This window comes from Cryptomeria japonica, chromosome 8, assembly GCF_030272615.1.
Source record: "Cryptomeria japonica chromosome 8, Sugi_1.0, whole genome shotgun sequence".
NCBI lineage: Eukaryota > Viridiplantae > Streptophyta > Pinopsida > Cupressales > Cupressaceae > Cryptomeria > Cryptomeria japonica.
The window spans coordinates 623,147,753-623,159,005 of NC_081412.1; the positions used below are offsets into that span (position 1 = coordinate 623,147,753).

An 11,253-nucleotide genomic window follows, 5' to 3' on the forward strand; every position below is an offset into this window, starting at 1 on the left:
AGTGAGATGCATATCATGTAAAGGATTGTATGTAAGAAGTTGCATTAAGATTATTGCATTATGCATTTGAAAATTAATGATAAAGAAGATGATCATGTTAGTATTGGATACAATTGAAGTATGCTTGAATGGGTTAGTACAGATGGAATATACCTATGCAATAGGAATGCATTATCATGAAAAAGAGTAAAGAGCATGTAGATAAGAAATATTGGGTTAAAATACATTTGAATATGATGCATTAAATTAAGGTGGAATATGTTTATCATGTGAGTAGAATGTCATTATTGTAGTTAATTAAGTAATGGCGTTGAAGTACCCTAGGGAAGGATTAATGATGTTATGTTATTTCCACTTGCGTTAATTAATGAAATGTGTAATTATGTATGTTCATAATGGGTAAATAGTTAATGAATGTAGTTAGATGGAGATGTTATGTGTTACATTAGTTGTTATTAGATGTTAATAATTTTTTTTTTTATCTCCATTAGCATGTTAGATGTTTAGTTTCTCTAGCTTATTTTGGCGGGCATTACAATTGATGTGTGATTTGTTAAGCTTGGTGATTTGTGTGTTTTCCTATTTGTGTCTACTCAAATCTCTACCATTGAAATGATAATTTGTTATGGATGGTGAATCATGGATGTTTTTGGATTTTTAATATTATTCAATTGGAATTATTTGATTTTTTTTTGTTTTCTAAGATTTTTGTATTTGTTTGATTCTTTTTTAGGACATTTTGTAAATCTTTTTGGATTTTTTAGGACTTTAATTTTTCAGGATTATTTTTAGGATATTTTAAAAGATGTCTATGTCACTAATTTATCAATAAAGATGTACTTATTTGTCCCCAATGTCTAGCAAGGCAAGTAACATTATGAATAGATGAAGAAACTGGTGGGATGGAAATGAATAGGTAAAGGATGGATGTAGCTTATTATATAATGAGAGATATTTTTAATAATTTACGAAGCTTAATCATGATTCATTTAATAATTTACGAACATCTAACAATATAAATCCATTTCCTTTCAATACAAGTACATGACATACTTCATATACAAGTCATTTACTACCAATCTAGCATGATATGCATTACTTTGCAAATGTAATCATTATTTATTAGCTTTATTCTAGAGCACCGATACCTATTATTTCTAATTCTTCTTTACATTTAAATTCTCACAAGAATATATCTGTTTCTCTATCAAGGTTTACCTATTAGCAATATGATCTATTCACATTTATAATGCCTTCTTAACATCATAGCACACACATAGTATCAAGCAAGTCCATAATTCCAATTACATGATATAATAAAACACGTCCACAATTATTCTCTTACTAGAGTCAAAGATTTATCCCACATCAACTCCTGTACAATTAATAGAAATATTGCAACATTCAATCTAGTTAGTTTGATGCAAATATTGTGGCTCCAAATTCTAAACACATCAAATACAAAAAGTTTTCTAAGCTAGTTTGATGCAAATATTGTGACTCCAAATTCTAAACCCATCAAGTATAAGAATTTTTTGATGACGAGTTAATGAAAATATGTTAAGGAAGAATTGAGTTATGTTTTGGGATTAGCAAACTACCTTTCAGTAAAATATTTATTGTCAATGACCAAAGACCTGACTATTTTTATAAGGGTCAACTACAAAGGGAAAATATTTTGTAAATGAAAGGAAATCTTGAGTGGATTATGTGTGGCTTTATCACATTGAATTTCAGATATAGTGTAAAGTTTACTGAAACTATATTAAGAATATTGATTAAGATGGTGGGTAATAATAATTAAAAGTCAAAATTCATTGCATATCCAATTATCTAATGTATCGAGATATTAGCACATTTATTTGATGTCACATCCACCATATTAAGGTCTTCACACTCAACCCAAACTGCAATATGAACTAATTTAACAATTAAAATAAAAGATAATATTTCAATATCATTTTTAAAAACATAAATATTAATAACACCAAAGAAATCATTATCAATATTAAAGACAACCCATACATCCCTAAGGGTCATATTTGAGAATGATCTCAACTTGGCTTGCTTATATAAAGTGGAAAAGGAGAAATCTTACAATTAGAATCTATGAAAGATCTATCTATGATTTGTTGATTCGATTGTAGAACATGCTTCAAAGATTAATCAAAATACAGATTACATACCATTTATAGATGACCTTAAATTTTAAGAATAATAAAAACCACAAAAATGAGCATATGTAAAACTTACCTACTAAAATACCTTCGATACTTATTTCCAAACTCTCTTTTAAGGAGGAATCATTCTCTTGCACATCCAAATCAACAAAACCATTACTGAATTGCTAATATTTGAAATCAATTAAAGAAGAAAAAAATCATTCTAAGCCCAAAATGAAAGAAAGAGAATGAGAAAAAAAACAAAACAAAAAATCCCAATAAATGTGAAGGATATAAACTCCCACATAAAAAAAGAAGCAAAATAATATGAACTGACTAAACTAGACAGATGCAATAGGCGAGATATTCTCAATTCATTTTCCAAATTAGCATCTAAAACTGAGTGAAATTGAAAATAGATTTAGAATTTAAGAAAGTTCTGTGATGTATGTCAACTCTTAATTATGGCCAATCGTATGAGGATAAATGTGGAACGAAAGAGAGAAATTTCATTAGCTTAGGTTTGAAACGCTCCATTAAACTAGATTGTCACCAAGCTCTCATTTCTTCATGTTTGCTATATAACTGTCAATTTTTACAGAGACGGCTTCAAGGAAAACCACTTCACTAGATCCTGGAGGTATGGCCTTTTCTGCTTCTTCTAATATAATTTCGATATCAGATGCCTCTACATCAACCTTCACCTTACACATTATACAAGCAATATTATTAGCAGTAAGACCGGCAGCTGCACTCTTCTTCAATAACATGGTAGAAATGCGCAACACAAGACATGATTCAGGAGATATCTTCAATTTATGAAGCTTAAGCATTTCAATATCCTTTTCTGCATCTAAAGATTCTATGTACTTGAGCATCTCCAGGCTATAAGGCATATACGCCTGACGCCAGAATCTCCACTCTAGTGTAATTCCTTCAAACTGTAACAATACAACAGACCAACAATGAAAAAGAAAAATTAAAAATTATACTAGATCATAACTCAGAAAGGTTTGGAAAATCAAATTTGTGGGGCTGTCTAGATTGTTTTCTTTTCAATTTATTGAGAATTTACTTTTAAAAGACTTAAGACAAGTATGTTTAGGTTTTCTTTTTGATTAAAACACTTAGTATATTATTTTGGACTGAAAAACAAAGGTTGATATTTTACCTGTCGAACTTTTTTTTCTACTTCTAATTATTTAGTAAATTTTTTTCTTATTTTTGAATGTGAAATAATCTCTTATCTATCTTATATTAATAAGACATCCATTCACCTCTCTTTTGTATAGACTTAACTAGATTTACACTACTGCACAATAAAGATCACATAGTGTGATCCAAAACGCTGAAATTAAAAATAACCACAGTTTTCACCAAAAACATTGTGCAATAATTCATAGCCTGCAGAAAAATCATATTACAACTACATTGTTAACATACCCAATTGAACATAAAAATGAGTAAGGGTGGACTTACGCTCTCTGGAAGGCAATAACCATGATCTATAGGAACAAGTCGATCAGGGGAATCTATATTTTCCAAATACAAAATATTCCCCACATGTCTATCTGCATTTGCCAGCCGAATATCCAAAATAGAAATCATGTGCACTTCATTTACAGGAATTTTACTTGATCCCATCTCTTCGCAACTATAGCCATTTTTGACATACTTCTGTAAGGAACCCACTTTCACTTTGTTCATTTCAGAGTTGCCATTAAAAACTGCATGGCAACACTTTACTAACATGGTAGGAGGAACCCCTGCAAAGCCAACTTCATCATCACCATTCTTCCTTGGACCTCTAAGAGGATGATCTAATATGTAAGTTGCAAGTTCTCTATACCAGCCTTCCCCAGCTTTAACACCTTTAGTCATGTAAGGCTCTTTGGTAGTTGAAGTATAGTTTTTAGGGTTGTTTAAAGCATAAGGCTCCTCATCCATTGGCTTGAAGACACCAATTATTTTTCCTTTTGCATTTGGCATGAAGTATACTCCACCTGTTCCATCTGAGACTTTAATAGGAGACTGTCCTGATTCTAAACCTTGTCTTATGGCTTCTATCATGTCTTCACAAACTGGAGATAGTTTGTGTGTAGAACTAGGAATCAGTGGTTCTATAATTATATCATCTCTGCTTCTGCTTTTGCTTCTACTTCTGCTTCTACTTTTGCTGCTTCTCCTCCTGTGTTGCTGAAACAACCAATCAATGGATTTTCTAAGCTCTCTTGTAGGTATTGCATAGTTAATGATTTTCTGAATTGCTGAAGTCATTTTTTAGTTCAAGTTTCTGAGTGCTTAGAACCCTATTGATAAATAATTCTGCCAAATGTCTTCTAATTGCGTGGGCATTGTTTGAAAGCATTTGTTGAATGGATCTCTTGTAGTTAAAAAAAAGAAAGAAAGGAGAGACGCAACTCTTGGTGATGGCCTGTACTATATTAGACTAATCACCAAAAGTAAATGAAACAATTGATTTGATTTAAATAATCTGGGGATTTGTTAACAAAATAAGTGGGTAATTAATAAACCAGTATTGAATAAAGTTTTGAATGTATACATCATGGACACTTGTACGTCCCCGAGAGAGATCTCCTCATTTATCTGACCCAAAAGAATAATTGATGCAAATGTTCATTTTAACTATTAATTTTTACTATATTATAATTTTTCTCTTTTTCAAGACTACAAAGAAGTATATATGATATCATAAGATCACATTGTTGCTAACATAAATCGGCTGCATCATAAAATAGTAGAGTAATTCTCACAAATGTCAATAGAAAGATTTGAAGTTCAAAAGAAAGATATATTGCAATAGAATAAAACCACTCAAGAAAAACCTGTAAACCAAGCAGTAGCACTACTACCTAGACTTTGCATCTCTATCTTCATGAAGAATTTGGTTACCAAACGCATATGAAAGCTTGGTGCTTGCTCGCCACAAGACCTAATGCAATCAATAGAAGACATTTATTAAAGATCTTTTGATTTCATCTGAACAAGGTGTTCACCAATTTGAGTTTACAAGAACAAACCTTACGAAAGTACAATATAAAATTTCATATTTTACGATGAATTTTTTATGTAAGTTATAATTCTTTTCTAAATTATTCTTATTCAATTTTGTAAAAAAAAAGCGTGAGAAAAAGATATATTCAGAGTCCATAAAAAAAAACCAAGCCATGAATATGTTAGGAGAGGCAGATCTTTTCAAGTTATAACTTTGATTCATATGTAATACATGGGAATTTGTTTAAGCAATAACAATTAACAATTGATTTTTTCTTTTATTCATTAACCAGTTACTCAAATTCAAAATATCCAAAATTTGGCTAAGTGCCAAATGGATTTAAATCCTCTATTTTGTAAATTGTTTAAACGGGTATTTGTATTTCACATTTGGTGAGAATTGGATGGAAATTGGCCAAGTTATGGTAAAACAAAGGTTTTAGTGATTTTAGGAACCACTGGGAGTGCTAACAATAGTTTTCAAAATAGTGAGAATCATTGATAGGTTCTGGGGCCCCTTTTGCATGTCAACTTATTCTCAATGGGCTAGGAATCTCTAATTTGGGTGAATTTGATGAGGCACATGTGAATTTGAAGCATCATAATATAGAGGAGCTTATTGGGTCCGTACAATTTTTCTTTTGGTAGAGTTTCAAGAAAAAATAGTTTAAAATGTATAATCCAAACATTTCAACAATTCTAAGAACTATTAGAACTTTCAATAGTTTCCTACATTCCTATTTGATCTTTGACCATCAACAAAGAAGCAAAGAAGAATTTGTTAGGATACTGTCATACTAATGTCATCATCTATACATCTCCCCCTTTGGCATTGATGTCAACACATTGATTCCACTCCCCCTTTGACAACAATGGCGAAGGGGTTTGCACATATGAGACATATCATGCCAGAATATGTGGTGTAGGGCACCTCTTCTTTTCATGGTGTTTTCATGCCATTAGGGGTGTCTAGTGTTTGTTTTGTGTTTACTTGTTTTTCCATAATAGGTTGGATCTCAAGGATCACCCTAGATGTAATAAAATGCCTTTGTGTGGTCAATAACCTCTCAGGTGCACATATAAGCCTAGAGGTCTATTAGGCCATGTGGGATTGAATTTTGAAATTTTGTGTTTTATGATCCTAGAATGTTTTCTTATGTGTTTTAGAGGTTAATTATGTGCTTAGATATGTTTGATAAGGTTTAGGTGCTTAGGAATTCAAAGTTGCAAAAGTTGCATAAATGTTGTCATTGTTGTCAAAGCAACTTTTGGAAAGTTGCCGGTTGGAATGTAACTTCTCTCCAACAGTCACAAACATTTAAAAGTTGGTTGTGGTCATTGAGAGAAGACTATTTATGCTTGTACAACTAATGAGAAAGGTTGTTGAAGGTATTGGATGCTTTGGAGAAGTTTGGTGGAGAGTATGAAATAAAACAAATCTGATTTTGCCAGAATTCTGTTACTTTTCCGTACTGTCTGTACAAAAAATTGAATGATTTTGTAAAAAATTAGCTTTGCACAATAGAAAAATGAATTACCTTTCAAATGAATCTGGTCTGACCCCTTGAAGTGGTGTTTGGAAGGAGATATTGACAATTTGCTTCTGTAGGTTCGAAAACCCTTAATTTCCCTAGAGTGTTCCAAAGATGAGACCCTAACTTTCAATCTTGTCATTGGTTTTCAATGGCCTTTGGTAGGATGAAAGTTAGGAGGGTGTATTATCAGATTACAAAGGGGAGAGATCAGAGGAGTTGGTATGGCATTTTGCCACCAAGTCCTAGTCTAAACTTTGTGAGGGTTTAGATTAGAACAACCAAGAGTTGATTGATTGTAAGATGCAAGACATTGGGGGAAGGAGTTAGATGGTCGATATGGTGCATCGAGACACTAGAAAATCTCTCTAAATCATTGGATCTTCCTTGTGATCCCATTCCCATACACTTCCCTTGCAATCAAGGCCTAATTTGATCAACTAGGTCTGTGACCCAAGTAGGTGTCTAGGAGTGCTGTAGCAAGTTGGGGATTTGGTTCTTTGGTGTTTGAAAGAAGTTACAAAAGGGTATTTGAAACTACAATTTGTTTTAGGCCTTGTTTGGCACTTTTTGGAGTAAAGGCTGAAAAAGCAATAAAATAGGGCTACTAGCCGGGTAGGTGCAAATAGGGATAAAGAACAAAATTTACCATCCTTGTGAGACAAGAAGGTTGTGGAAGGTCTTGTTAGGACCCAAAGACATAGTAAAGGTGTTTTCCAACCCTTGTGAGGGGTAAAATTCAATTTTTGGTTTTGAGTGTGAGTTGAAGCCTTCATAGGCTTGAGATTGTGTAAGTAGAAGGAGAGTGTGTGTGTGGGGTTTACTACACTACTGCTGAAGACCTCTGCAATAGGTGGTAACAAATCCCTAGAAGAACTTGGGAAGATTTTGAACCATGGTAGATAGGATAGAGGGACAAAGTGAAGTGGATATACCCTCTAGAATCACTAATGTAGAATTGGCTAGGATAGTGAGGGAGCAAATAGCCAAGAACAAAAGGATGGAAGCAAAATTAGGAAAGTTGAAGAAGGATTAGGCTGGGAAGGAAGTTGGCTCAGAATTCGAGGAAGAATAAGAAGGAGAAGAACAAGGAGAGAACCCAACTGTACTTGCAGATCAAAGGCAATTCATTGAAGCCCTTAAGAGAGTAGGTGGAAGAAACACTAAGGCAAAATTACCTATGTTTCAAGGGAAGATGAATCCAAAGGAGTGCATGGACTGGATTGAGGCCTTAGAAAACTATTTTGAATATGAGGAGGTGAAGGATAACCAAAGAGTAAAGGTGGATAAGTCAAAATTGAAGGGTCCTACCCTTAGTTGGTGGAATGTCCTACAAAGGGAAAGAATGGTGGAAGGTAAGAACCCCATCACTTCATGGAAGAGGATGGTGTCAGAATTTAAGAAGTAATTTGTCCTTGAGGATTACGAGATAATCCTACATAAGAAACTACAAAATTTGAGGCAAAAGGATTTGGATGTTAGTACTTACACCAAGGAGTTCCACATAATGACACTTAAAGCAAAGATATCGGAGAGGGAGACACAAAAGCTATGAAGGTACATGAATGGCCTTAGGTTCAACATTCAAGATGAACTAAGTTTGTTTAATCCAGAATCAGTGCATAAGTGTTATCAAATGGCACTTAGGATTGAGGAGAAACAAAAGAGGAGAGGAGAACACCATAATAGAGGAATGGGCATAAATTTCAGAGGTAAGGGAAGATTCAATGGTAGAGGATCATATCCTAGACCCCAAGGAGAAACAAGTAGTCAGGAACATGAGGGAGAATCAGGAAACAGAGGTAGTTTTAAAGGGAGAAGAGAAAATGGAAGAGGAAGATTTGGGGGTAGAGGACCTAGTGTTTTCACCAGAAGGTGTTTCTCTTGTAACCAGGTGGGACATCAATCCTTTAGGTGTCCAGAGAAGAAAGGGAATGGTGGTCAAGGGGGTGAAAGAAGAGCACATTTGATTCAAGAGGAAGATAGTCAAAGCATGACCTCCTACCACACATCACTTCAAGACCAATCAGAAAAGAACCACCTCAGAGGAAATCTCTTTTTAGAACCACTTGCAAGGTACAAGGTAAAGTTTGTAAGGTCATTGTAGATTCTGGATCAATAGATAACATAGCTTCTATTGAGATGACCAAGCTTAAAACTTACAAAGAGTGCCTCATCCCTATCCCTATAAGGTATCTTGGTTGAACAAGGGACAACAAGTGTTGATTAGTGAACAAGTTTGGGTAGACTTTTCAATTGGTGAATATAAGGATAGAGTGTTGTGTGATGTGGTAGAAAAAAAATGCTTTCCATTTGATACTTAGTAGGCCTTGGGAATATGATGTGGATTCTAGGCATGAGGGTAGAAAGAATGTCTACACCATCACCAAAAACGCATAGAACTTTACCATGAACCCCCTCCCGGATGATAGTAAGGATAAACACATTGTGATTAGTGTCATGCTAGTAGATGAGAAAGAGTTCATGAGGGATTTGAAGGAGAAGGATACTCATTGGTTTGCCATAGTTGTCAAGCCTAGGGATGAACCTAAGAAGTAGCCTAAGAGCCATGAGGCAAGAGGAAAAGTTGGACCTAAGGAGGTTCATGATCTACTAGATAAGTACAAGGGAATTGTTGCAGACAGTACCACAGATACTCTACCTCCCCAAAGAGAAATGAGTCATTGCATTGACCTCATACCAGGTGCTACACTACCTAACAAGGCAGCCCATAAACTAACCCCTGAACAAAATGCATAAGTTGCAAGACAGATCCAAGAATTTATTGAGAAAGGGTTCATTAGGAAGAGTATAAACCCATGTGCAATCCTGAGAGTGCTAGCTCCTAAGAAAGAAGGGACATGGAGGTTGTGTATAGACTCGAGGGCTATCAATAGGATACCAATAAGATTTAGGTTCCCAATGCCAAGAATAGGGGATTTGATGGATTGTCTAGGAGGGGCCAAGTACTACTCCAAAATAGACTTGAAAAGTGGTTATCACTAAATTAGGATCAGAGATGGAGACCAATGGAAGACAACATTTAAGACCAATGAAGGCTTGTTTGAATGGATGGTAATGCCATTTGGGCTTTCCAATGCCCCTAGTACATTTATGAGGTTAATTAATGAGGTTCTTAAGCCCTTTATCAATCATTTTGTGGTAGTATAATTGGATGATATACTAATTTTCAGTAAGGATAGAAATGAACATCTGATGCACTTGGATTTGGTATTGAAAAGGTTGCATGAGGAGCAGTTGAAGGTCAACTTGGACAAGTGTGTTTTCTTGCAGGAGGAATTGGTGTTTCTTGGATTTGTTGTTTCCAAAGGTAATCTGAGGATGGATCCATCTAAGGTGGAAGAAATCCTCAATTGGCCCACACCTAGATATGCAAGTGAGGTAAAAAGTTTCCATGGATTAGCCAGCTTTTATAGGAAGTTTATAAGAAATTTCAGTGGGGTTAGTGCTCCTATGATAGATACCATCAAGGGTGGAAGAAAGTGTCAATTTTTTTGGAATGATGAAGCTAACAAGTCTTTTGAGTATTTGAAAACAAAGATTGCAAGAAGCCCATCTTAGTCCTTCCTGATTTTCATCAGATATTCACTATTGAATGTGATGCATCTAAGAAGGCTATAGGAGGAGGCTTGAGTCAGGAGGGTAGGCTTATGGCCTTTTTCAGTGAGAATTTAAATGAAGCAAGGCAAAAAAATTCAACCTATGATCTAGAGATGTATGCTTTGGTACAATCTCTTAGGAAATGGAGGCACTATCTATTACCTATGGAATTTGTGGTTTATACTGACAACCATGGTTTAATCTTCTTGAACAGGCAGGAGAAACTCAATCACAGACACATGAAGTGGATGCAGTACCTTCAAGAGTTCACATTCACTATCAAGTATAAGAAGGGAGTGGCCAACAAAGTTGCAGATGCTCTTAGTAGGAGTAACTTAGTAATCCAAGAGATTCAATTAGAAAGCATGGGGATCATTGCTATGAAGGACATGTACCAAGCAGATGTAGATTTCAAGGAGGCTTATGAGGTTTGTCAAGCTATGAATAAAAGGTATCATACTAATTTTTCTAAATATATGCTTTAAGAAGGATTACTTTTCAAGGGTAGTCAACTTTGCATTCCTAATTATTCAATGAGGGAGAATATTGTCAAGGAAAAGCATTGTGGGAGTTTATCAGGACATTTTGGACTTGATAAGACCCTTGAGTTGGTTGGAAGGTTTTTATTTTTGGCTAAGAATGCTATCTGATGTGAGGAAATTTGTTTCAGAGTGTGTGGTGTGTCAAAGAGCTAAAGGCACAAGTTCAAATGCAGGTCTCTATACTCCTTTACCAATCCCTACCAAAACTTGGGATTCGGTCAGTATGAATTTTGTCTTAGGCCTTCCTAAAACTAAACCAGGTTATGATAGTGTCTATGTTGTGGTGGACCAGTTTTCAAAGATGGCACACTTCTTACCATGAAAGGTTACACATGATTCTTCTAATATTGTAGGTTTATTCTTCAAGGAAATTGTTAGACT

At 34.6% G+C, this 11,253-nt stretch overlaps 1 protein-coding gene across 1 annotated transcript; it reads right to left on the reverse strand.

Moving 5' to 3' along the window:
- Positions 1-2,722: 2,722 nt before the first annotated feature.
- LOC131075513 (phosphatidylinositol 4-kinase gamma 4-like) lies at positions 2,723-4,439 on the reverse strand. The gene is made up of 2 exons (XM_058012366.1): positions 3,642-4,439; positions 2,723-3,103 (listed from the first exon to the last, which is right to left on the reverse strand). Exons 1-2 carry the CDS (start codon positions 4,437-4,439, stop codon positions 2,723-2,725), a joined length of 1,179 nt encoding a protein of 392 aa, XP_057868349.1.
- Between the last annotated feature and the right edge of the window lie 6,814 nt (positions 4,440-11,253).